The 27,956-nt window shown below is 41.9% G+C and overlaps 1 protein-coding gene across 2 annotated transcripts in view; it reads left to right on the top strand.

Annotated features, from left to right (window-relative positions):
- Nucleotides 1-27,956, top strand: part of FNDC3B (fibronectin type III domain containing 3B) — a 184,363-nt gene that overhangs the window by 37,565 nt on the left and 118,842 nt on the right. For both annotated transcript variants that reach the window (XM_032119442.1, XM_032119443.1), the window contains exons 2-3: nucleotides 68-206; nucleotides 7,948-8,023. In XM_032119442.1, coding sequence (XP_031975333.1) covers nucleotides 96-206; nucleotides 7,948-8,023 — 187 coding nt within the window. In that variant the 5' untranslated portion in view covers nucleotides 68-95. The remainder of the gene's footprint in view (nucleotides 1-67; nucleotides 207-7,947; nucleotides 8,024-27,956) is intronic.

Genomic DNA, 27,956 nt, shown 5'->3' with positions numbered 1-27,956 from the left:
GTTCCTGAATGCAGAATGACCTTCAGGAGGGTTTTTGCAGGGTCTTTAACTGATGTTTCTCTTGCAGGAAGTCCGTTGAGGAAAATTCTCCATGAATGTACGTCACAATGATGATGACCGACCAAATCCCGCTGGAGCTGCCGCCGTTGCTGAACGGGGAGGTGGCCATGATGCCTCACATCGTGAATGGCGATGGATCACAGCAGGTCAGAAATTGGCTGGTTTAAATAAACTATTTCTAGGCCAACAAGGGATTTTCAAGATGGGGAGGATGGTTTTCCTTAGCACAAGGGTGGGCAGAGTATTTCCTGGGATGTAGAAATCTATCTTTACACTGAAAAGACACTAAAACAGTGTTTAAAGTGTACCATTAAATTGAATGTGTTTGTTTGCATATGTGTTCATCAAAGTAAAAATAGTGGAATTGAAACAGTGGCTGTAAACGCTGCATATATGAGGGCTTTGCAGAAAGTTAGTCTTATGGTTTACTTGTGCTCAGTCTTGTCCAGACATCTTACTAGCATTTGTGGTGAGATTTTAAGACTTCAAAAATATAGAAAAATGGAAGTAGGAAAGAAATGGAGAATAGGAGTGATGTCTGCTATTCTTTGCTTACCTGAATATACCTTTCCCAGCAGGTCTTGTGTTCTACACTGTGCTTCTTTGTAAGAAGCAGATGTGAATTTTGAGTGGGGTTTTGAAGGAAGATAAGATTAATGGTTGCTTTTATTCTTTTTCTGGGAGATACTCTCTGATGAGCTTGATCAGAAGTTGGTAGAATGACCATAAGACCTTAGCGATGCTTCCATGTCAGGATACAGCCTGGAGGTTCAAGCTGGCGGGTGGTAGGCTCCCAAATATGTCATCTGGAGTCAAGGTGTCTCTTTGGAGAGCATCTACCCTGGCAATATTTTTGTATTGCTCAATTTGGTTCTCTCCTCATGTGGGACATTTCAGCAAAGTATTGTAAAGAAGGTAGGAGCAAGCTGTCCCTCTTGAATCAATATAAAAGGTCATTCTGTTACTTCTTGTTCCCTGGATCGTTTGTTCCTCCTTTCAAGCTGTGTTTTGAGCTAGACCAACCTAAAGAGGAAGAACAATTTCTGCTTTCCTTGTGAGCTTCTAAGTCTGTGTGGTTATCTGGACTCTCATTAGGATGTAGATTGTCATTGTTGTGATTCGTTATTTTTTTTAAAGTCATTTTTGCAAAGTGTGCTTTGACTTGAAAAAATGGAAAAGAATGCTTTCAATGGCTGTATTTACTGAGTCCAGTATTACTACACCTAGGTGAAGGACCAATCTTATTCATACGGGAAAGGATAGTTGTTCTCTACGTACACACTTTCCTCCTTGCTGGAAACCACTTACCAGGTCAGACTGTCCTGTCAGTGGGTCCTTCTGTATTACAGAGAGAATAAGTGAATTGTTCTGAGCCCTCTAAGCCCAATCTTTCAATTTCCCCATCTTTGATGATTCATCAGCCTGGCTTGGCAGATGCCTCCATTGCCTTTAAAATAGTTTCTCAGCTAATCTTTTGCATTAAAAAGAATTGCAGGTGCACTAGAAGCACATCGCTTCTTGCTTTTGCTGTGTTATGCAACCATGACTCAGTAGAACAGTTCTGGGCCAGGTCTCTCCTGTTTGCTGGAAGATGCTCTTAGATCTCATCTCCTTATCTCTTGAAGTACTTGTAGCTGAAACACCAGTTTTCCATGAGGCTTTTTTGGCCTCTAGTCTGTATGTGCCCTCATCTGTTGCTAAGCTTAACTACCTTTATGCTTTATCATTTTCATCCTATTCCTGAAGCTTTAGGTGATGTCTTTGCTTTTTAAAAGTACAGTTCTAAAATGGAATGAAATCGGAATAAATGCTTTGTTTGATCTTTGCAAATGAACTATGTTAATTGCCCTTAACATGGTTTGTTGTAACATAGAAACGAATGTTAAGTGTTTGTTGAAAGAGATTTATTTTAGTTACTTGTAAGGTGGGAAGAGCCTTCAGGATAGATTCACATAGGAGTGACTTCCTTAAGAAAGATGGTTTATATGACTCCATAAGTAGGTCCTAGCTTTAGGAGGACGTGCTTTTACAGGGTATAATTACAGTCTCCATTAGAAGCTGGTGGTGAGAAAGCATCATGGCAGAGCTGGTGGGAGACGAGGCGTGTGGCGTTTTCCTGGCTGCAGCATGGCCAGCAGGCAGCTCAGTGCCTCGTGCTTTGGGGCTGACAGAATGGAGGTTCTGATGGGCTGCTCTGGGCACACTGGCTGTTGCTCACCCCTGTGTCACTGTATTTGTGAAGCCTCAGCTGTGCCAGCACCACAGAGCTGCATTAGGATCTGTGCCTGGAAATGCTGAGCTCCAGGGAAAAGCCATTCCTCAAAAGACCCATTCTTATACACATAGAATAAAGCAGACTGGAGCTGGTGAAACACCTTGGCCTTGCCAGCAGCCAGCTGGAGAGTGATGCAAAAGGCAAATCTGCCAGTGAACAGGCCTGCAGTGTAAGGCAATTGCATGGGAACATTCACTTGCTTTATCTTCCTGAGAGTAAGGGCTGCAGAGCTGTACAGGGCAGGGCAAGGAATGTCTCTGCCTGCTTGACAGTAATCCCTCTCCTCTAGACTCTAGACTACCCAAAATGGCATTTCTAGCACTGACTTTGGTTGTTTTGTGTTTTTTTTCGTTTCCCACACTTTATTTCCACTACTGCTGACTGTGTTTAATGCTTTCATGTTGCTTCCAGAGCTGTTTCTGCTTCTAATCCACTTGTAACTCCTTAGGGGATTCAGGGAGCAATAATTAACCTTTTGGTCCAAGAATTTCAATGGTTTCCTGTAGGTACTCCACTGTAAGCTCTAAAAAGCTTGGAGTATAAAGTGGAGGGGCAGCTAGCTGTGCTACAGCACATTTGTACAGAATGTTTGGCTTATTAGTTTGGGAAGTTTTATTTCAGGTTGTTTCACTCAATGCACCTGCAGAGGTGCAGCAGGTTTTCTGCTTGCCTGCTCTTTGTAAAGCTGTGTTTACCAACCCTGTGGTTTCACCATTTGGCTGGAGCTCAGGCATTGCACACAGTGCTGTGTGTGCTGGTTCTTGTCTTTTAGGGTCACAGGCTTTAAATGAGGGAAACAAGAGTACAGCTGAATGAGGAACGAGATTTGGTACTTTCCTGTAGCATAACAAGTCTGTGCACCTTGCAAGCAAACTGAAAGCACTTAGCTGGGTTTTATACTGAGCTGAGTGAGTGAACTTTGTACCAAAATTTAGTTACTTCTTCATGGTTTCTCAATTTATTAATTTATTTTTACTGCTTTGGCATGTGTGTTTTAAGGTTTGATAAATTAAGAGGTTCAGGATCTGCCACTGGGGTTTGCTGGGCTTTGCTGTAAAGAGCACTCATGGTAAACTGACTGAATTGCTTCATGCCTCTATTAATGCCTCTATTTTCTGTCCAGTCAAAAAAAAAAAAGTTAAGCCCAGACACTATTATTGAAGTATTCATGTTAAAAAGTCAGCTTTACTGTTTAAGGTGTAGTATGTTCCCTGATTTTTCTTACTGAAGAGAGGCTGAAAGTGTTTAGCCTGCTTGCTCTGTGTGACCGAGGGATGTCTTCCTGAGAAGAGTATTGCACCCAGTTCCCTAGTGTGTGAGTTCCCTGGTCCTTCCTGTGGGATGCACCTGGAGATTGACTGGGATCTGGGGCACAGTCTTTTAAAGTAGATAACAAAATGGATACAAGTGATTTTTTTTTTTGTTTTTTTCCCCAAAAAAAGCAGTGCATTCCATAAGCTATGCACCATAGAAATTGTAAATGCAATAAATCTTAATGGTTTAAAGCATTTCTGAGGACCCTGTGGCTGGATCCCAGGTGGTGCCTATGATGATGTGCTCCCCAGCTGTATGAAGCATGATGCATCTCATGGAAGGGAAAATTCACTACACTGGAAAATGTTTAATGTGGGGTTTTAATAAGCCTAAGCCCTGCAAGCGGCTGTTTGACCTTAGCGAGAAAATGTTCTCATAAAGGGGAAATACTTTAAGTGAACTCTGGGACTGTGTTGCGTCACATGGATGCAGGTGAACATCATCCTCATCACTGCTGTGAGAGGCCACAGAGTAGTTGGGGGATGATGGCCTGCTTTGAGTGTGAATTTTCTTCTGTGGGCTTAAACTCTTGTGTAAGTAAACCAGTAGTATACAAAAGAGATTGTAGTGTATGCCCTTGGTCCTTATCAGGTGGCATTTCTGCCTTTGTCTGAGAGTGTTTCCCCACAGTATATATAGTTTTATATCACAGAAAGGCTTTAACATCCCTTCCAAACCAAACCAATCTCTTTCCACTCGCTGCCATGGGCAGGGACACCTTTCACCACACCAGGCTGCTCCAAGTCCTGTTCAACCAGTTCTTGAACACTCCCAGGGATGGGGCAGCCACAGCTTCTCTGGGCCGCCTGTGCCAGGGCCTCACCACCCTCACAGTAAAGAAATTTTTCCTAATACCCAATCCAAAACTTCCTCATTCTGTTTATTTATTCCTGAACCCCAGCTTTATGCCTGCTTTGTGAGCCCTTCTTTAGTCTCTTCCCCGGCTTCCACTGGCCATGGGAGTTGGATAGTGGGAACAAGGGAGGCACGAGTGACACGTGCTTGGCTTGCCATGAAAACTTAGTCTGGATGTACTCTGTGGGATTATAAATATTTATAGTAGCTATGCAACTTAGTAACATTCATCACTCAACAAACATGACTTTCAATGAAATAGAATGGCATTCTTAAATGCAAAAAGAGTACTATAGAGATAACAAGCTTTCTCTGAGGATGCAGCAGGTAAGGCTGGGCTTCAGCACCGAGCGGATGAAACTGCTAAATTAAACATCTGAGTACTTTTTAGGGAAATGAAAAAGCCTTTGGGATTGTGCTGCTGATGCGCTGCTCCCAGCTGTCACATGCTCCAGCTTTTTGGGTGGGAGGAGGCCAAGGACTGAAAGTGGGCTGGAGTGACTTTGGACATGAGACCGCACCCTGGAGATGCTGCCAGCCAGCAGCGAGGGCTCCGAGTGACCCTTCAAGTTCCCTCTCCTCTGTTGCCATCTCATAACTGTGCATACTCGGGATGATGAATATTGGAAGAGACATAGCACAATTAAAGATCATCTGGGTTTGTTTTCATTAAAATAGTGACATTATCTTTACACTTTTTTATTGCTTTCCTCAGATTTTTTTAATTAAAAGCTTTAGAAAGGAGGCGTTCTCATGAAGATCCCTTGTGTGAAAGCAAAGAGGGAAGCTGCGTTTCAGGCTGCAGAACATGATTTTGTTGTTTTATGAGGAGGTGGGGAAAAATAAATCATGGAATTAGTTTTATATACTTAGTGTGTATAAACAAAAGAAGTCACAGTGTACCTTGACATTTTGTCCCAGGCAAGTGGGACAAGTCAGGGGTGTTGGCTGGAAGGTGGTCTCATATGTAACACTTGGTGTGTGCTGGCTTTAATGGTTTGGCCTCAGCTCTGCATCTCTTTGATCAGTGCTATGCAGTTGTGAGCTCTGGGGCGTTGTGTGCAGCATGGGGGGACTGCAGAGGGAATTGGGTGGTGGGATGGATTATGGGAAACACCCCAGTACCCCAGTTTTGGGAAAGGAGGGGCTGGGGCTGGGTTGCAACCTCTGGAAGGATCTTGCCTGAGGAGCCTGGTTGCTGCTCCTGGGTCTGAGGCCACTTTGGTTACATGTCCTCCCTTTGTGCCCAGCCCTTGCTCCAGTGATGACCCACATCAGTCACACCTTGGCTATTCCTGCTTGCTCTTGATATTGCTGCCTTCCCCCAGCAACAGCCTGTAAATGTTTTCTTTGTGCCTGATTTGAGCATCTGTCAATAAGGAGTTATTTCCATATCTATAACATTTTATTAGAAGCTACTATAGGTAAGTCCCAGGCTCTGCCCACAGGCTCATGATGGGGGAACAAAGCTGTGCGGCTGCTGCTCTACAGGAAACAAACTTGTTACTGGAACAATTTTTTTGTGTTAAAATCCCATGTGATTAGGCAAGGATGATGCTGCTTCATTCTGACCATCAAAAGCAACAGCTGTGATTGGGGATATCACCTTTTTTTAATGCAGAACCCCAAGGAGTTATTTTTAAGGGACAGCTGCAGGCCTGCTAATGTGGACACTTGTGCTGGTGATGGACTCCTGGGACAGGAATTTGTAAATCTTCTGATAACCCCGGGGTGGGCATGTGCCTTGTGTAGGAAGAGGAATCCCTCTCTCCTGCTCTAGGGCAAGGATGGAGCTTTACATGCACGGGGCATCAGGCTTAGTTAGGGTCTCTATTTTGAGGAGCTGGACCAGTTTTCCAAAGGTGTAAAGGCGTACAAGGGCTTCTGATTTATGTTAATCAAATTTGTTAGTAAATAACCAGCTTTAGGGCTGTTGGTTTAGACATATAATGCAAATGAGCTGATGAAACATTTCTGTGATTCTTGGCTTCTTTGTGTTCTGGTTTCTTGTTTGTTGTTTTGGATTTTTTTGTTGAGCTGGATGACATTGCTTTGCTCTGCGCTTCTTTTGACCTGATGCCCGTGTCCTGTGGTGGATAATTCACGCCTATTCATAGCAAAAGAGCACTTAAATGCTGTCACTTAAATGTTGATTGTTCAGAGATTAGGGATGGAATGGCTTTGTGCCTTTTATCTTTTCTGAACCATTTATTGTGCTCTGTATGCTTGATCAGATCCACCCTGATCAGTGCTCCCTGAGAAATGATTGTTACAGACAACATAATGGCTTTCATATGTCATTTCTTTGATTTCCAGCTTGTGCTTTAAAAATGTTGGTGGAATAATGGGTTTCTGTAGGATTACTGTAATTCAAAAGGTCATCTAGGTAATAATTATCTTACGCATTTGGCTTAAGGAATTCAGAAACACACCATGAATTCAAATTCTCTCTTTCTAGATTGAATGATTAAATCCTGCATGCAGATGTCCCAGAATATAAAGACCAGACCTAAATTTAGAGAGAACTTCCACAAAAAAAAAGTAGATTAATCTTGGTACAAATTGAAAATTTAATTTATGCCTTGATTGAACTTCTGACAATGCGCGGTTAGCAGAAGTGTGTTTTAAGTATTTTAGTAAAAGTTGCACGAGCAGCAAGGTGGGATAAATGGTCTGTAGATCCCAGTGAAACTGTCCATTAAAGAAAGAATTCTAAATCATAAGTTTTAAACCCATTGTTTAAGACAGCTGAAAATTAATAAAGGTGATACAACATACCCCGAACTGGGACATATTTTCGTGCTTCCCGGTCCATGTGTGTTCCCACCATCTGCAGAATTCAGCAATAGGAGACTGGAGTGATCTTTTTATTATTTATAAAAATATTATATTTGTTAATAAATAGTTTATTACTGATGTACAACTGTTGAACTGTGTGTGTGCCTACGGGTTTTGTTTAACTGAGATCTGTTATGTGCAAGACTGGAGGATAAACTTTTAAAAACATAGTGGATCAACTCCGCACAGCAGACTTTTATTCCTGTGAACTTGAAATCCCATTATGGGTTGGTGCTGCCTGCTGGAGTTTGTGTGCTCTCTGTTCTCATGTGCCAATGGTCTGAAGATTTATGTCCTTAGCTACCAGCATTTGGCCAAGTTAAACACACCCTCAAGATTTTGTTGTGGAACTCAAAGCCATAATTCTCACCTGTATGCAATTCAGTTACATCTTCAGTTCAGCTCTTAATGTGTAGATGAGTAGGTGGGTTTCAAATCTCTGCCTGCTCCTGGACCCTGGGACCCACAGATGTAGTATGCCAGTCTGTTCCCTCCCTGCCTCCACACCTCTTCCAGAAAAGGGATAATACAGTTACTGTTTTGGGGAAATTTTAATTTTTGGAGATCACAGTGAAACAAATGTTTGTTTATTTTCCTTTCTGCAGGTCTTTTTGGTTCAAGTTAATCCAGGTGAAACCTTTACAATAAGGGCTGAGGATGGAACCCTCCAGTGCATCCAAGGTAAGAGGACAACACAGACGCATGGATGGGCATTGCTTTGCTTTATGGAATACCTGTTCTGCCATCTCTCCAAAACCATGATAATGCAGCTCTGGAAAGGCACTGAAGCACTTGGGAGTGAGAACTTGCAGACGTGGCTGCTCTCTGTATTCTAGGAGTTCAGTATCTCAGAATGAGTCATGCATTTCTTGGAAGTCCAGGAGGATTTCTCTCTTCAGTTATTTATCAGTCCCATCTTGGAACCTCTTTTCATCTTTTCTGTGACACCCCCTCCATTTAAACAGTGGAGGAGTGGGTGGTTCTTGCTTGAAGTTCCATCCCCATGGAAATGGTGAATTAATACTTGTTTGAGATAGACGTTACAGAAGCTTCCCTGAACACCATCCAGGGTTATTTGGTCTTGATGAGCGATAATAACAGCAGTTTAAAGTTGCTTGTTGAGATTTATAGCCAGCATGCTGTGTGGTAAGAAATTGGTCCATGTGGCAATTAACAGAGGAATAAAGCTGGCTACTCCTTTTACTTGAAATGAATGCTTTATTCTGGCTTAATACTTGAAAGATTTCCATTACAAATATAATTATGACCCTATTTATTTATAATTTTGTTCATGCTTAAAGTGGTGTTCAGACAGTGTATTTAAATGGATGCAACTTGAAACCTCCTGGTTCTGTATTCCCAGTAATTTAACGTGTTTGTGCCAATGGGACTTGTTTGGTACTCATCAGCAGTCTTTCATAAAATTGATTTAGAATTTCTAGCATAAGATTGTCTCCTTTTATTTGCTTTAGCTGCAGTATTGACTGCCAAAGCTCATGTTTATTTGTATACATCCTTTCAGCTTGGCCTGAAAATTCTTGATACTCTTTTCAAGCTAGAGCTTCAGATCCTACTTTATTGTAAATTTTTTTTATTGCTGAACTATGTACATGTTTCATACACAGGAAGGCACCTGCTTGTGTTGCTGTTGTGGTGTTTTGTTTTTTTTTTTGTTTTGTTTTGATGAAGCTGCTCTTACCATGCAGTTGTGGAACTTAATAGTGATCTATTGCAGAAGATCTGTTGTAATCAGTCTGCAAATATACTAAAACTTGGATTTGTGACAGTTCTGGTTTTGTGCTCTGAGGTTATTATAGAAGACAGGCTTATTTTGTGTGCAGTGGTTTTGGAAATTACACACCTCCTTGCTCCACAAAACTTAATGTCTTTTTTTTTATTTCCACCTGTGATAGAGTATTTGGTATGTTTAAAGGTTACAGTGTTTGGTATGTTTAGAGGTGAATGTATTCCCTATACATAGGGCAGCACTCAGACAATAATGATGCATTTTCCAATGCTCCCACATTGCACTATGATTAGTAGGATAAGGAATAATTTTAGCACTATGTTAAGGCAGCATGAAAGTCTTTTTGGGCAGTGGCTGTCAGCTGGTAGCTCCCTGTGGAATAGATGATACTTGCTTTTTCCTTACTGCCACGTACTCAGGGTTATGACATAAGATGTGCTGCTGAATATTTGCAGTGTGAAGGACTGCTGTATTACAAACTGGGTGATTCTCATGAGTTTAGGGAGTGAACACTGTTAATAAAACCTTGAGATGTCAGGCTTGGTAACACTAAATTCTTCAGGATATACGAAAGCTCTTCCCTTTGCCATGTGACCGTTCTGCAGGGACAGCTAACTTTGCTTATGTAGAAGAATTTTTTTTTATTACTTTTTTGCATATGACTTTTTGAGCAGTGTGAAATCTTCAGGTTGTGCTTCTGGAGCCTGTTCTGGAAATCTTGTGAGCCCCACTTTGTGTCCAGAGCTGTGTTTGGCGCTGCAGCTTTGGTGTGTCTGGTGATGGTGTGCTTTAGAGGACTGAGGCAACAGAGAAGAAGATGACTTACTGAATCTTCATTTGTCTTATCAAGGTTGGAAGAAAGACACTTGCTTGAGAAAAACCTCTGTGGAATATCCTCTGTTTTTAACACTCTGAAGTGTAATTAGCCACTAATTGAGTAATCACTGTTTTAAGCCAGAAAGAACAGATGCACATTTGAATGTTTCTGCTGTTTTGGAGTGGTGGAGAAATCTCAAATGCAAAAACTTTTTCCAGTTCCTTGGGGTTGTATCAGTAAGATAGCCAGTGAAAACTTTAAAAATAAAAATATCCTCTAAGTAATATAAAACTGGAATAAATATTTGTAACTGAGGATGCAAGGTGTTGCAGCAAGTGCTCTCTTCATTCCTGTTTTGTTTTTGCATATAGCTGGAGATGACTTGTTTAAGTCATCAGTGCTTTATAAGCCCTGTAGATCATGGTGTAGGCCTGGATTAGGCAGCTCTTGGAAATGATGGTGGCTGGGAGAAGTTCAGCTGATCAGTGGGCATGGAGAGGGTCTGTGGTTTCCTTTACAAGACAGATTTAAAGAGAAAATAAATTAAAAAAACCCAAAACAATATGTCTGGTCTTTTGGAGAAATCCAGTCCTTGAGTTCACAGTCTACACGTTGAGTTGTTTAGGGAAGGATCTGAGCAGTTCCAGGGGCTCTCAGCAGGAGCTGTGTTGTTGACTTCCTCAGGACTTCTCTTCTCCATCCCATGTGATAGAAGAGATGCTGTGGTATGTGACTTTTGTAGCCTTTGTAACAATAGCCAAATAAAGGAATAAAGCAAGGGGATGTTGGGGATTAATTTGGATTAATTTTTTAATAGTTGCTAGAAGCTGAATCAAGTAGAAGCCTGTGACTTGAGGCTGCCTGTGTGGGCAGGAGGGCTGTGGTGCTGCCCACCTGGGCTGTTAAACACCACAGGGCTTGCTGAATGTTGGGGCTGGCCTCCTGGCCTGTGGGATGGAGTGGAAACATAAAGCACATCCTTTATTCATGTGTGATTACGTGGCCCGTCTTTTGTTCCTTTGAATCCATGTGGGTGTTAATGACAAATTATTGATGTGCTTCCTTCGAGGGGAGCCCTGCTCACCCTGAGCTGCCCAACACCCAGAATGAGCTTGGGGCTCTGACTGCAAAACTGCCCCTGTGGGGAAACTGATTTAGGACTGATTTAGGATCTTCATCCAGTATCTTTGGGAGATGGAACATGTATATGTGCTCTACCATCAGTATTTTAAAAGCTGCTCTTCATATAAAGTTTGACAGATATTAATTAGTTCATAAATGTGTCAATACTAGAAATACTTCATTTCCTTCTCACATATTTCCTTTTAATTTGTCAAAAACTCAGGACTTGACTGTTTCTAGCTCTGCAAGAAAAGGACAAGGGCAAGGCATATTCTCAGCCATTTCTTTGCTCAGCTGTTAACTTGTACTTCCTTTGTATGAAAGATGACTTCTAGCTAGTGCTTTGTGGTAACCACACTACATGAAATATGGAGCAGGCTGAGAACCTGGATCTGGTAACTACAGAATGGAATTGAAACAGACCTCTGAATTTAAAAAAAAAATTACTCTGCTTTCTAAATTTCAGAATAAATAGGTCTCATGTGAATCTGATGTTCAGGAAACTCACCTTTCCCTAGTGACTGATTAAAGACTAGTTTTTTAGCCAATATCTTAAGATCTTTGGTAGGAACTTGTGTTGCTGCCTGGGAGTTTTGTCATTCACACTTGAAAAGTTCACGGTTTGTGTGTAGTTTGGGGCAGTGAAGCTGTACTTGAGAATCTGTTCTGAGTTATTCCCTCCTGGAAGGCAATAATGCCAAGCTGTCACACCCGCTGTGGTATGAATAACATGGACAGAATGATTATTCTGGTGCCACTTGACCTTGCTTGTCACCCACATGTTGAAAATACCTATGTGCAGAGTATGCAGGCTGCATAAAGCTTCTATCCATTGATCACGTAGAATTGCCCAATTATTGCTAAATGTCCTTTTTGTTGCCCTCCATGTAACTGGTCCTCAAGCTGGATCTCATTTTCTGCCCCCAAACTGAATTTTCTGTATGTATGTAAAGCTGCAAAAAGCCTGTAGCAAGGTAGAAGGACAGGGAGCAGAAAAGCAGCTCATGGAATAAAAACTGGAATTCCTGGTAAATTCTGCTTCACCCATGCTGCTGGAAATCCTCTCTTGAAACTCACCTCTTGTCTTTGTCTCCTAGGACAGCACAAGGTTTGGATTAGTGAAGAACAAAATTTGCCTGAAAGGAAAACAAATATGCTAAAGGATAGAAATTCTGTTTCAATTCTGGCCTTAAGCAGGGGGAATTCACCCTTGCATAGGGTGAGCAAGGATCTGCATTAAACTGGCTTTTGTGATTTATTCAAGGACAAGGTAGAGATGTGCAATGGCACGGAGGGGTTGTAGCTGTGTCAGGACATAAATATCTGTGTTGCAGACCTGAATTGCTTTTGGGTGGTTACATTTTGAAATGAAAACAGGATAAAAACATAGACAGTTTACTGATACTTGTTTCAAGTGATGTTTTCAAGTGTTTTGCCACTGAGGCTGAGCTTGAAGTCTTTGCTTGTTTCTTACCTTGTAAAACAAAGAATGCAAGAATTAAATTTCAGCGCTGCTTTTTCTGTGGCTCTAAAAGTGACTAAGTCAAGAAAAAGACCAGAAGTATGCTAAAACCCTAGCTGTGGCTTCTCAAATGAAAGATTTCCTGGAATTATTATTCCCTTAATTTGGTGGGTGGGTGTGGTTAGGTGTGGGTAGTGCAAAGGAATGGATAATATTAAAGGCTTAACAGCTGTATATTTGTATAGGAAGAGTGTGTGTGTCGGTGAAATAAGGCTGTTAGTGTAGTCTAAGCAAACCAAACAAAGTGTGTATTTTTTTTTCCTCTATGGTATGAGGTTGGAAATGAGGAAGTGAGTCAGTTCCTTACAGGGAAGAAAAGAGTTGAAAATAGATGGGACATAATGTAAGCAAATGAGTGGTACCTGTGGAGTGTTACTGGGTGGGGACAGAGGCACCAGGATGAGAGTGGTGATGGGTGCACACAAGGGAACAGATGGATCATAGAATCCCAGAGTGGTTTGGTTTGGAAGGGACCTTAATGATCGTCTCACTTCAACCCCCCTGCTGTGGGCAGGGACACCTTCCACTATCCCAGGTTGATGTTGGGTTGCTCATCGGTGGACCTGATGTGGTTTCACTCTGAGATGAAAGAACAGCAGCACCTGAAATCATGTTGCTTTGGAGACGCTTGCAGAAAGCTGAAAATACACTTTAATAAAGAGTAACTGGTGAAATCTGCAGGTGGAAGGTTCTTTGGGCTCTCCAGGGCAGGCAGTGCCTGTGTGCTGGTGAGAGCCAGGGGCTGGAACCACTTTGGTTTGGTACCTGCTTCTGTCCAGAGCATCTCCTGAATTATCGGAATTTGGCCCTTGGTTACATTTAAAGAAGTAAGTTAGTGACTGTATTCAAAGTATGCTGCAAAGCACTGCATTGATCAGGACATTAAATTTGGCAAAGCAGGATGAAACATTGTCCTTTCTCACCTGCATCTGCTGTCTGATGGTAGTTGGGAACTGCATGTGGTCAGGCACACTCCTGGAGACAGGCTCTGGGGGCACATCTGCAGGGGTGCATGGGAGCAGGACAGGATGGACGTGCTTGGCTGTGTCAGGGGAGGGAGGGGTGAAATGCAGGGTGAGCTCTGATTCTGTTTCTCCTTGTTTCTGCAAAGTGTTTCAGCTCTTTCCACCTACGTGCTGGTGGGCAGGCTGGTTACACGGGATGGAAAACTCTCTGTAGGAAATGCACTTTCAGTTCAGACTGTTTTGGTCATTAGGGCTTGGAGCAGAACAGTCTGTGTGGTGGTGTTTTGCAGCATAGCTCTTGGTATTAAATAGCTTTTGTTTACACTTTGTTTATTAAGCTTTGGCTCAGTTTCTTTCTGTTTACCAGCAAGGGCCCTTTTCACCCTACCAAGTTTTAAAATGTACCTCTTATTCCACATTTACATGGCCTTACTTTGACTCCTGGTACTCGGTGTCTAGATTTAGTGTTTGATGGAAAAGCCAGGCCTGCAATATCCACTGGTCTCCTTGGTATATCAACACAAGTAAGTTTTTGATTTATTAAAGTTCTTTCTATTCATGGACAAATGAAGAATTATCTGCATAAGCACCCTCCAGAGCAAAGCTGTGGTTGAGAGCTCTAACTGGGAAGAATCCCATGTCAGTGTCTAACCAGCCTTTGTTGTATTGGCCAAAATATTTTTTAAATATATATATAACAGAGTCAGTATCATCCTTTAGAGGCATTGTCACCATCTTCTGGCTTTGGCCACTTCAGTGTTTCAGCAAACTCAGCTCTGTAGCACAGTCATGGCCCCAGGCCTGGGCTCAGCTGTGCCTTTCCTGTTGGGATGTTACCTGTGGTGCAATCCATAGTTTTTCAAAGGTCTTGCTATAAACCACCAGCTGTTATACTTAATCATATAATCATAACAGATACTGTTATTTTATTTTCACATTGTTGCCCAACTAGGAAATACCAGAATTTGTAGCGGAACCTTTTCTCTTCTGTGGTATTTCTGGTGTTTTTGGTGCCTCTCTGTATGTCAGTGATAGGCTCTTTGCCCTTTTAGTGTTTGGTCACCTTAGAAAACTGTGGTCTGGGTGATGTATCCTTTATTCCTTTCATGTGCAATAAATACCTTTCAGGTTTTCATATCTTTGTGAACCTTGTGTTGAAATCTAAGAGAGAGCAAAAGACTGCTAATCTGGAGTAAGTTTTTCCCATGTCATTGTCAGCGAGATCATACCACCATTCTCTGTTCGTCTCATGGTTTTATTTTTTTAGCACGCCACAATCAAGTATAGGAAGCCATGTAAGAAGCCAAGAGTAAACAATGGGATGCTTTGTTTACTGTGTGAATAATCTTAGCTTCTCCATTTTAAATCCGATAATGCTAAGAATAATTATGGAAATTTATTTAGCATGTGTGTGATTAAATCTTGAACCAGATGCACCTGCACTTGTAGCTTTGCTGGGTGGAATATCTGCTTCTTTACAGTTGGTAGCTGTTATTTGTTATAGCTCCCCTGACACAAGACAAAAGGAAAAAGAAACTTGGCACATAACTAAATTTTAATTTGGCTTAATCTTTCCAAATCCTAAATTGTGACTGTTTTGTAGTACACACTGAGAGAAAGGGAGAATGATACAGCCAAGGCTGGAAATAGTTTGGAAATTCTATGAAATTTCCAAGGATTTCTTGGGACTCTTGCTGATGGTCTGTGTCCACCTATGGTGGAGGAATGGCCACAGCCTCTCCTGACCTTGCAGCCTGGTCCCTGGGGAAGCCACTGGCCTGGCCAGGCTGGGATGGGACCTGGCAGTCTGTCCTGTGTCCTGCCGACGTGGCCTCCGGGCACAGGAGCTCTGGTGAAGGAGAAGGGCAGGGGCTGACTCATCAGCAGGGTGAGAAATAAAGGCTTGAACCAATCCCGTTTACACGAATGTAAAAATCAATCATCCTGCTTCCCGGCAGAGCAGCACCCAAATGAGCAGAGAAGCACTTCTTGAAGCTTGTCCTTTGCTAAAATGAAGATATTTTTGTATATTTTTCGGAATGCCTAAGAATCTGCTGCTGGGAAATGCGTTGATCTCTAGAATTAGGGCAGCAGACTTTAAAGACAAATGTTAGAACATATGGTCTGGGCTATAATTTCAGACTTTTTTGGGGTTTGTAAATGTGCAGGACTTGTATTTGGGGTTTGTCTCTGTCCTTACTTTACGTGTGTGTATATATATATATATGTCTGACAGAATCAGGAATCATGGTACATCCAAGAGCCCTTGGGAAGGCTGTCTTTTTACCAGCATACTATCAATTTTTAAGCTTCCCAGTATCTCTGGATCTCTCCCCAAAGCACAGGGAAGCTCTGTGAGTGTATGGGTGTCTGCAGGAATGTTGGAGTTGTGTCAGCCCTGCTCAAATGTAGATAATCCTCCTAGTGTGGACCCAGTGCATTCCAATCAATGGTGGCAGGATTTTAAAGTCCAAGATCCACATTCTTTACTCAGGGTACAGACATTGCAGACCTATTAGTCAGTGCTTTCAGTCTTTTTACAGTGTATTAGTGCAGCTATGGTTCTGAATTAGTAAGGCAATTGCAGTCAACTTTCTTAATCTGAAGTAATTATATTTGTTGACCAGAAGAATAATGAAATTATTCCATTATCCCTATTAAATTCCTTTACTCTTCCTCACAGGCAAATATTTAGTTTCCCATGCTTTTTATTCTTTAATGTCTGTGATTCTGGTTCATGTTTGTTGTTCATGTAGGAGATGTGGATTGGGGAAGGGGAAGGAAGCACATTTCACTTAGAATCTTTGCGGGGCTTTTATTATTATGCTTCCTATTTCTAATTTTGAAACAAATCTCAACTTGGATAAGTGATAATAATGAATTGACTTTAAATGGTAAAGAATGTAAATTGGATTGCTGGTTTTGCTAAATTTTGAATTGTACTTATTCCCACAATAAAAAAAAAAAAATCGTGTAGTGGTTGTTGAAAGCTGTATTGAATCAGCTGCTGATTCTGCTGTTGTCAGATTTCTGGGGCTGGGTAACTTTCACTCTTTGACAGTCTAACCCCTTCTATATTTAGCTACAATTTGTGTGATTATATCTTTAAGAGTCTTGTTTGTTCCCTCTGCACCAGTGTTTTCTCGTGGTCGCTGCGTGGGGTGGGTTCTGTGCCTGGGACATCAACAGCTCATTTTCTGTTTCATGAATATTTTCATTAATAGAGGTTTGAAGAATAGATGATATTAACAGAAATAAATTGCTGAGTCAGCTTTGTAATGAAAGCATCACTGGCTTCAAAATAAAAAGGAAAGGAAAAAGCCCACTCAACCACATTAACCAGTGTGAGATTGCATAACTGTGGACAACCTCAGAGTGTGCAGACTGCCATCCAGTTGTATCAGTAATAGTTGTTTAACAGTAAATCTAGAATCTGACTTAATATTCCAAATTATTTAGGACAAATATCCTAGAAATAAATAAACCTACACTATGATTTACTCATTTAAACACCACAAGACTTAAGTTTGGTTTTTTTCCTTTCTTTGTGGGTTAGAGAGCTTCAAATACTGCTTAAAAAATCAAGCTACTCCTGGAGATGAGTGGGAGTTTTGTTGGGCCTTTTTTTCAGTGTTCAACAAAAGACCAAGTTCCGTCATAATTTGTGCAATTTAGTTTTTTATTAATGTACACTATGTGTTATAATATAAAGCTTTAGGGTTCTGCACATGCTTTGTTTAAAAGCTGGATTTGATTACTGCCTGACTGTTTGCCTTCTTGATTACGTTATTAACAACAGTTTTGATGAAGTGTTTTGTCTTTTTTTTGTTTTATTTTTTTTTTGCTCCTGTGTTTTTTTAAGTTTATTCCTCTTACTTCTGTTGGGAATGAGATGGGGGAACATTTGAGTGTAGATGGGTTGTCACAAGCAGTGCCTTCCACTCTGGGTTGCTGTTAATTTTCTGTCAATATGCCCCATATAGGAGATCTTAAAAAATATTTGGTAGCACAGAACCACGTTAACTCGGTATGTATGGGGAGGATTGCAAATTACTCATCATCAAGGTTTGTTTTTGCTTCTCCTGGCAAGTGAAGGGCTCGTGACCCTGCAGGTATGGAAGAAAGAACCTGTGCAGAAACCCTGGTGTAAGACTTTGTCAGCAAAATATATTCTAATTGTTATGTTATGGAAAGACTTTGGTATTGCCAGCACTGGCCAAGCAAGAGCTTGCAATTTTTTTTTTCTCAAAATACTTGGAATTTGGTTGTTTTTTTTTTTGACCATACAGCTTTCAAGCAGAGTTTTATAAGTGGCCATTTGGTCTATAACTGTCTGTATACATTTATCCAAGCTTCCCCTTTTAAGTGGTGTACATGTTGAGCGGGGCTGTGTTATTTATAAAAATCCAGCCTAAAATTCCTAGAAGCTCGTGGAGTTTTGGTTAGCCTGCCTGCTGCTGCAAGGGTGAGACTTTTCAAATGCCATCTCAGCGAGGTCACTCCAGATGACCTCGGTGTAAAGTGATAAAAGACTATTCTCGTCTCAGCAGACGATATTATCTCACCATAACATTTTTGAGCATTTCTGGCTTGATTGTTCTGAGTGTTGGAGCTGTGCCTGCAGAGGGGACCGAAACACAATGCCTGCCATTCTCAATTGTGTGAGCACTTCAGTTTGATGATGGGACTGTGGTGAGTAGGGTGGGAGTAGGACATTAATTAGGCCCCTCCAGTCCAGTTCCCAGCACCTGTAGCCTTGAGACTTACACAAGCTCAAAATATGTTTAATTTCTAAACCAAGTATTTGTGTATGAGTGTCTTTGTGTAAATATGTTCATATACTTTTACATGAAACAGGTATCTACGTACAACTGTGCAAAGATACATACATATATTCAAATATATATATATATTTGTATTTATATATGGTCATTTTATCACCTTAAGATGGTTACTCAGCTCTCTACAGCCATTCCCAGCCATGGCTCTCCTCTGCGTGGAAACTTCTCTAATCCTTCGTGCAAGCATGGAAATGGCAAGCAAGTGCCATTGGGTGATTTGCCCACAGGACTTTCACTGAGGCCTCATTAAGGTTACTTAAGTTAGAAGTAATTTGCCTCCCTTGAGGGAAAATTCTGATATTTGGAATGTTTATCAGTCATCTGCAAAACGGAATGAACATAATTGGTGGCTAATTGTTTGCAAGAACTGTGAAATACAATTACGAAGAGTTAAGCTGAAACCAATTGTGTTTATGAAATCTAGCATAAGAAACACTATATTAATCCTGCCTCAATACCAGGAAACGCAATTAGTGTAATTAAGACTATCATACTGTAATTTTCTTGGCGACTCCAGGCCTTGGCAGCTGCGTTGCCCTGCCAGGGCTGGAGCGGAGCGCGTTCCTGTCGGCGGCTCCTTCTGCCACCGCTGCCAGGGGAGCTCTAACATGGCTTTGTTTACCCTGCTGTGGGACGCAGGGGATGCAGCTGCTGCCGAGTCCACAAACTGCTCCACAAACTGCTCCACAAACTGCTCCAGCTCCTGCGGTTGGGCTCGGCTGTGGGCACGGAGTCGTTTCGCAGGCTGCTGTCTGCGCTGGCTGCAGCTGCATCCCCGTCTGCAAGCAAAGGGAAGTGCAAGGTTTGGGATCCTCTGTGGGGTTCCTCCAGCTGGAATTTCACCCAAGGCGCTCCTTGGATTGTGTTTTCTGCCAGTCTTGCCCTGGCAGCACACAGCAAGCTCTGCCTCCATCCTGTGGCACCCTGGGGGTCCTGAGCCCTGTGTAGGAGGGGCCAATTCCTCTGCAATTAGGGCAGAGGAACAAAGAGATGGGATTGCAATTAGACTCTCGTTAGCATTGTGTGCTATATCATGAGAAGCACATAAATAAATAGGTTGAATTTGGATTGAAGTAAACTTCAGTGTGTTTAACTTGGTCTTAGAGCAGCAATCAGAGATGTCTCCAAGCTGGTAACAATATGGACCATCACTCTTAAATGAGCTTGAATATACATTGCTGATGGATTTGTTGTAGAATGTGCCCAGGTCAGGAAAAAATGAGCATGGTAACATGGTTGTTATTGTTGCAGTTTGTCTGTCACTGCTGTGAATGCATGTAATTAAGGGATAATCAGTATAATGCCTACTTTGAGCTCTTCTTAATGGTTTAATTGCTTCTCTGAGTTAAATAAACAGTCTATGCTTATTTTACAAATTTTTCCCTGGGGACCTTGTCACATGGAAGTGTATGTGCATGTATTTATTTTTTAAACATGAAGAATAATCGGTTATTTAATTAAGCTTCTCCTGAAGTTCTCTTTTGGGACATTCTGTGTTCTTATGAGCTGCTCTGATAACTAATGTGTCAGAATAGGCTGGGTAAGAGAGGTAATGAGTTTGTCAGTGGGAAAATGAACGTGCATGTTAATGTTATTATTCCAGAGTCATCTGTGTGCCCATCCTTTGTGGACAGAAGTGCCTGTGTAAGTTTTCCTGTACTTTGTGAAATGCTTTAGCAGTTTCAAGTGGCTGGGATGGCTGCAGAGGATGGCTGAGGACTGTCCCCAGATAGTGTGAGGCTGAGCATATGCAGATGTAAGGTCTCCCTAGAAATTTCTCTTTTCTGGGCTAAACAAGAAACTGTCCAATTATTTGGATCTTTTTTTTTTATTCATTTTCATTCTGTACATTTGTCTTTTAAAAGACACTTTATTTCACTGCATGCCACATGGATCACATGTCCATTGGGATTGCCTGGAATCTGCAGAAAATTGTACCTGGCTCTTCCTCCTACTGTGTGAAAGTCTTCATGTCTTTGTAAAAGATCACCTACTCCAGAATACTTACAAGAGATATTCAGTATCTTTCTTTATTACCTGCATTTTTAGATCCTGTCTGTCTGCTCAGCCAGGGTACAGCTCACTTTGAGTATGATTGGAATTTGCTCCTTACAAAAGGCCAGAGCAGTGTGCAGCCTGGCAAGCAGGCTCCTTGGTGAGCTGGTGACCCTGTTCAGCAGTGACATTATTTAGCACAGGAATTGAATGTTTTCCTGATAGTTTCTCAGCCAAGGAGTCTTGGTTTACAAAATGCTTACGGGTGCAGTGCAATTACTACATAAAGGGCTTCTTCCTTTCCTTCATGCAGGGGAATTTAATGTTTCCTTGAAATGGTTTAAACTGCTGAATTGATTAATACACTAAGTTAAGATCATGTTTAAACAATGCTGTTGTAACTGTCTTGTCACTTCTCTGGCAGTGCAGGTCTAGCTGTGGTCCCTGCTCCATGGTGGTGTTGTAAATACCACACTGAACAGCCAACCTCACCCTATTTTGAAGCCAAGTTGTGTTGATAAACACCAGACTAATCTCTCTAACGGGGCTGTGAATGTTTGTGTGTGGGTGGTGGTGCTGTGCAGATCAGGAGTGTTTTTGTTTATGACCAGAAGGGTGTAAGGACAAATTTCATACTCTGCTGGGTCTTGGAGTGGTGAGTGGCTTTGGATGCACATGTGAGCAATGAGAACTTGTAGTCAAGTTTTTCTCCTCCTCTTCACTCCAGCAGCTTCTCTGGAAGTGGGGCTGAACTCTACAGAAAGGTGGGGATGTGTTCAAAGGCTTTCCAGTTTATTTATTGATGCCTTGTCTTTATTTGAACTATGGCCTTTTATATGTTCAAATAACAGAAGCTTATATTTTCCTCAGGGTGAATCTAAGACTGAAATTGTGTTGTTGACAAGCACAGCAAATTGAATGAATTTCAGCTTTAAGGCCAACACAGATACTTGAGCAAATCGAATTTGGGTGCTTTGCTTTGATCATATACACAAAAGAAACAGAGATCTACAAGCTGATAAATGGCATTTATCAACTGCTGCTCATTCACAGTTATTTCCATTCTTTATGCAGCCAGAAAAGCTTATGCACAAGATGGGTTAAGTGAATTAGGCAGTTATTCGAGCCAACTGCTATGTCAGAAATAGAACTGTAGCTATTTTCTAAGCTCAGACTGTATAGTTGCAATATTCCTTCAATACTAGTACCTCTCCTCTGCTTGCAACTTCTTAAACCCCTTGTTTCATCACTTTAGGAGCTGCATGGCAAGAACCATTTTGAATATCCAATTTGGAGCATTATTTTTCTTGCTTTATTTGGCTTTTAAGATAGATGTGCTAGGCAGGCATAGTGGTTAATCTTACCCGCCTGCGTTTAGTGAGTTGCTAAAAGCAGTTTGTGCAAATGTCTGGGCAATTTTAAATTGAACTTTTTATAATTAAAAATGTAATGAGAGTCATTAAAGCAGCAGTGATTCTATTCTAAGTACAAATGCAGTTAGAGGCTGAAAAATTGCCTTTCAAGCCAGATAGCCCTTAAAAGCTGGCAGCATGCAGCGCTGCTGATAAGGAACACGGGACTCTTTTTAAGCCCTGCATGCTTCCACATGGGTTTTGCTGCTGTTTTCAAAAGTTTGTAGCAGGGGCTGCTCTCTCCACAGGTTTCCCACCCCCCTCAGTAAAAAGTGACTTGTGTACAGTGTGGAGCTGACATTCTGACTCCCTCTGGAGACAGCTGATGCTTCTCCCCTATGAGATGTGCCTGGGAAACGTGGCCAGAACAGTTGTGTGCTCAGTTGGGGTAAGAGCTCTGCCTGCCTTCAGGGGCACCAGAGACCCCCCCAAATTCCTGAACAGGCAGTGGAGCAAATCTGCCCCCTTCAGAAGGAGTTTCAGAGCACATAAGTTAACTACATGCTCTGATTCATTGTCTTTTTGAAGAGTATTTTTGAGGTAAAGAGGGAAATGACATGCTGCAAGTCTCAGAGAGTGTTGGCTGAAGGAACATCCTCCAAAGATGATAGAGAGAATCATGCTCAAAATTTTAATTTTATTTTTCTGGACAGAGATAAAGTGAAAATAGTAAAGTGAAAAGAATATTTTGTTTTCTGCCCCTGTCTGATTTCTTTTCTCTTCTGTATTCTACCTGCTAATTACTGTCTTCCAGTATGTCTAACCTACATTCAAACCTTTCTTTTACTGGTATCTCAGGAGCTGGATAATGGTTCTTCAGTCTTGCTGTGGATGTGTTGCTGCTTGTAGAGCTTTCAGCTCAGTAAGTGTCTGCTCTGTGTTGTAGTGCTCTGAATTGCTTCTCCTCTTTGTGATTTTTGTGTTAGTGGAAGACAGTTTTTACTGGTAAAAATGGAGGTTGTTTTTGACTTTGAAAAAGTTGTGGTTTGATACAAATGACCTGACCTGATGGAGAGCTGCTGCTGAAAGACATGACCTCATGGTGTCCTCTCCACCCTTTGCATCATTTCCCACTATTTCTTTTGCATGGTGCTGGCATTTGCCTGACCCATTAGCCTGGTCAGGAAGGAAAAAATGATCATCTGCCATTTAGTCTCAGCTCCCACAGTTCAGGAGCAAAAAAAGAGGAGGAGGTCAGGAGGAGGAAGAAATGAGAGGGATACTTCCACTTTAGTAGCATTAGCTCACAAACCTATTTATCCAGTCACTAATTATGAACCCTGGTAGGAAAATGATGAACTAATGTGAGTTAGGAACATGAGCTGCATGTTACAGGGGTTTGAATACAAGGAAAGCCACTTGCTGAATTATTTTTTCAGTTCACAGATGGTTTTAAGTGCCTGCTTTGCACTGCTTGTTGGGTGTGTATGCCACAGGCTTTGGGAGCCTGTGGGACATCATCACATGGGCCCCCCAGAAGAGAGTCTGGGACCCTTTCGTCTGTGAGACCCTTTTTATTGTTTCTTCTGCATATGCTCTTGCTGTGGGGCTTTTGAAACCCAGCCCATAAAGAAACCATCCATTACACTTGGGTCACCTCAGGCTTCTTTCTGCTGTGAACTAGAACTGATCATCTGCTGAACTGCCCAGAAAGAAATGGAACATGCAGATGCCTGAGGGGCACTTGAGCTGAGGAGGTGCTGGGCAGTCAGTTGTCATTTCAGTCCTGTGGAGATCTACTGGCAGGACTGTGCCTTTTCTTTGAGTTATCTGGGAACAATTCGATTTATTTTCATGGAAAATTGCAGACACTTGTTGGGGATCAGTAAATTGTGAGGGGTGCCTCCTCCTCCCTGGTCCTCAGCTCAGGAACCCTTTCACTAAAGGATGCTGTGTGGAAAGGAAATCTCTCCCTGATTTCAGAGCAATATAAATTCTATGTTCAGATCAATATAAATTCTTCAGTTCAGAAACAGAGGCCTTTCTTCTGTTGTTTGTCTCATTCTTCTGTCCAATTACCAGGGGAATCACAGTGTCTTTTGGGCTTGAGAGCTTGGCACATTTTATTTCAAATTCAGATGAGGAATGCCAATTTGCCTGCTCTAGATCTTCCTGCCTTGCTTGCAACTTGATCTACATGATTTGTACTTTGTTGTGCCAGTGCATCCATTCTACAGGAAGCACTTGGGACTTTTGTACCTGCAGCGTTTTTCCACACTAGAAGTCAGCTTTGGCAGTTTTGACTGAGAGAGCACATCTTGGGCTAAAGCCTTCGGGTAGATGCTGTGATGCATCCTGCACGCCCAGCATGCCCCTGTAGCTTCACAGGCTGACCACAGCTGAGGGTCTGGAGACCATAAATCTGCCTTTTTCTTGGTCTGTGCATGAGGCAGAGAAACAACTGAATTGGTGCTTAAGTATAAACATGTGTACTATCTGTGCAGGTAATGGGTTTTACCCAAGAGCTTTGTAAAAGTGGAAATTTGTCCACTGGATGTTTTATTAAATTTATTCAATGTCCACTATTTGTCCTTGAATGAGAGCATCTCAAAAATACGCACCCAAATAGGTTTGCATATCTGGGAATTAATATTCTTTTCCACCTGGCTGTTTCCCCATTTCCTTTTTGAAATTTTTGCTACTGCCTGAAAACTGCAAACCTTGCTGGCCTCTAAGTGTCTTCTTGAAACTGGGCTGGATTTTTTGTGTTTTTTCTTAGTATAAGATATCACTATCAGCTTCATTTCACCATTGCACATGCTTTCCTGTCCTGTTAACCATTGTGCTGTATCTGCTGGAAGCGGAGGGTTTTGTTACCTGCAGACAAAGAGAGGCTCCTTCGAGGTGTCTGCCAGCAGCAGGACCCAGCTCCCCACCTGGCCTGCACACAAAGGGGCTCTGTCCTCAGGTTTGTCTGTAGCTGCACGAAGTCTGAAAGATGAGCTCTGTGGGGAAAACTGACACAAATTCCACATTTGCATTGTGAGCTGGGGGTTTCAAAGGTGCTGCACCTGTAGCCTGGTTTAAGACATTATTGTAATAGTTACTATCTCAGCAGATGTAGGACATAGTATTTTGTGTTTGAAATGACTTTGTAAGAGGGAATATGTTTTGTGTAACATCAGTCTCAGATGTGACAAGAGGGGTAGTAAGCAAAAACTGTAACCTCGAGCACTGGGATGTTCCTTTGACTTCCAGTAGTCTGTGAGCAGTGATAATCATTTACTTATTTCCATTCAGGGATTTATCAAGGGGAGGGGGATGATCATATTTTCCTTTACTTAAGCCTTAAGTTGAAGCCTGAGGTGGTGAAAACTTGTCAGGCTCTCATGTGTTTGTGCTAAAACCTTGGTCAATGCTATCCTTGCTTGCAGCCAGGGCTGAAGAGACACTTGGTGCATTTCTGTGTTACCAGGGGGCAGTTGCCCTAATGCCAGAATACACTGTGATTTCCAATGAAAAATACATACATGGCAGGGAGAAACGATTTATTTTGATGTTCCTTGAAGCACAAACAGCTGCACTCAACTTTTTTTTTTTTTTTTTTTTATTTTAAAAGCACAGTGGCATCTCCCTCGATAATCAGAATTACAGCTGAGCATGAACAGCAGGGCATAGTTCTGTGCGGAGTCACTTAGTGAAGTGTTGCAACACAGATTATCCGATGTGAAACAGCTGTATTCATTACTAATAGAGCAATTTGACAAAACACCAACATGGCTTTTTCCCACAATAACAGATGTGTGGAGCAGGCTGCCACCCCCTCCCCAGATTGCCAGCATCTGTGCGTCATGTCATGCTCCGAGGTGCGGCGTGGCCGTAGCTCCTGCCAGAGTGGATGCATTTATTTTATCCCCACGATGGAATAGTTATGTTGTGACTAATCGGGCTCCATCGGCTGGAAAATTTTAACGACTTGGAAGAAAATCTTTCTGCCTTGTTATTACTGATTACTTAATAATAATGTTTTGTGGATGCAAATGTATTGTAGCTTCCCGACACATGCCAAGCACATCTGAATGTCTTTCTTTTTTTTCCTTCCTGTCAGCTGTTAAACAGGCAGTAAAGGATTTGTGGTTCACTATACACCTCCTCTCAGGTTCTCCCTGAGATCAGTGGAGCTGTTGCTTAGCTTGCAGGTGGGAAAATACATATTATAGCCAAATAACGTGAGGCTGTGGACAGCGAGAGTCCATTTCCCTTCCTTCCTGCCTGTATAAGTCAATTTGTTTATTCCATGTTTAAGTTCTCAGTAGAAGCACCTGTGATCACAGTAACTTGTTTATAATTAAGCTACTATATCATAGGGGCCACTTAAACATACTAAATAGAATCAGAAAGCTTTCTGCCTTTGGGAGGTCATTGGTCTCTGGAGTAAGAGGAAGGGAGGAGGGAGAGCAGCAGGGACTGTGTGGGGAGCTGGGGAAGACTCATGGCTTCAGACAGTTCAGAAATAGAGCTTTGATTTATTTCTGTTATTTGTTAAAAATATCAAACAGTCCTCCTTGTTGAAATGCAAGGTATTGAATAGCAGAATGTGATCACAGTTACTTTTTATAGAAGATAGGATACTTTGTGCATCAAAGCAGAGATGACAATTCCATTTCCCATGTCCCTGCAGTAGTGTTTTCTTTCATCTGACTAACATGCTGAGAGTTGCCCAGTTTCTCAGATTTTTGGGTTTGGAGAGATTTCTCAGATATTTGGTCTCCATGTCGTAGAAGCAAATAATTTCCAAACCCTGTTTTTGTATTAGCCTACCAATAGTTGTCAGTAAGTGTTTCACTGGAAAGAAATGAAGAGCACAGAAGGTGAGAAATCCAAAGAATCTGAGAAATCCCGTGGAAGCTGAAAATGAAATAATTGAGAGTTTTACTTCATGTACAGCTTGTTAGGCTGATGAGTGTGATCGAAGATTTTTTCAGTGTTTCATGTAAGTCCAGGCAGTCACGGGGGGTAGATCCAGCACCTCGGTGCCCTCCATAATGGGAAGGGCATCCCCAGGGGTGCGTTGGACAATCAAAGACATGGACAAAGGGTGTTCATGGGCACCTCAGCATCTGAAAATTTGGTGGGATGGATCTGGGTTAAGGCCTTTACAAAGAGTTGGTTTGTGTGAACCTGGTGGAGATGCTCAGTCCTTGCTGCTTTGGCACAAACTGGGGAGCACAGACAGAAGAGGTGCAGCTGCTGCTCTAGAAATAGGCACTTCATTTTCTAGAGAGGTAAAGATGTGCTTGTTATACTCCCATCAATTAAACACAATACAGTTAAGGTGTAAAGCAAGTTTCTTTCATATGCTGATAATTTTGGGGGCCTTTGGTAGCATATGGTTTTTACAAAAAGAAAGCCCCCTCTTAGTAACCTGTAAAATCTTGAGAGTGCAAAACAGAGGAAAACCAAAGAGCTTTCCAGTGTGGACTTTTTGGGCAGCCCAGCTCTTGCCAAAATACATGTATTTGTGTACAAAGGCAGCAGTTTTAGGCAAACACAGCACATGGGGACAGTGCTGGTGGGATGCTGGGGAATGCCAGGAGTGAGTGCTGTCGTGGCTCAGGGAGAGGAGCAGGACAATACCCAGGCAGAGCCCTCGGCAGATCAAACACGGTGCCTGCTTTCATCGAAGCAGCCGAGATCACTATCCTTAGTCAGACATGCCCTTGGCACAAGAATGCAAAAACCCTTGTCACAAGGGAGGCTGAAAGAAACTGTCTTTCAGCATGGTCATTTTTCCCTCCCATTGAGCTTTTTCAGCAGATGTTAATAAAGCTTTAATAATGCAAATATTTGTTAATAAAAAAATCCCTAACTTGATACTTGGAAGCGAAATGATGTGAAAATATTTTTCTGGTTATTCCTGCTTGCAGGTTTTGTAATGTAAATTATTTTTTAATATTCAGGTTGCCAGGATAGCTCACCGCATTCCTTCAGTAATGTGGCAAAAATGTGTCCTTCAAACTTGTTAACCAACCCTAGGCTTCATAAACACCACTGGGGAGACAAAAGTATGTTGTTTCGAAACAGGACAATATCAAACAACCCATTCATTTTAAAGTTAGCTGGAGAAAGTAGGGAATGCTTGTAGGTGGTCTTTCATGTTTTGGTTTAGAGACCTGTTTTCAAGAAGGAATGTGAGTCAGCTGGACCAGCTGTCATGGTAAAATCCATACTGCAGGTGATGTCCTGTGTCCAC

This window comes from Corvus moneduloides, chromosome 10, assembly GCF_009650955.1.
Source record: "Corvus moneduloides isolate bCorMon1 chromosome 10, bCorMon1.pri, whole genome shotgun sequence".
Lineage (NCBI taxonomy): Eukaryota > Metazoa > Chordata > Aves > Passeriformes > Corvidae > Corvus > Corvus moneduloides.
This window is presented reverse-complemented; position numbering and strand designations above follow the sequence as displayed.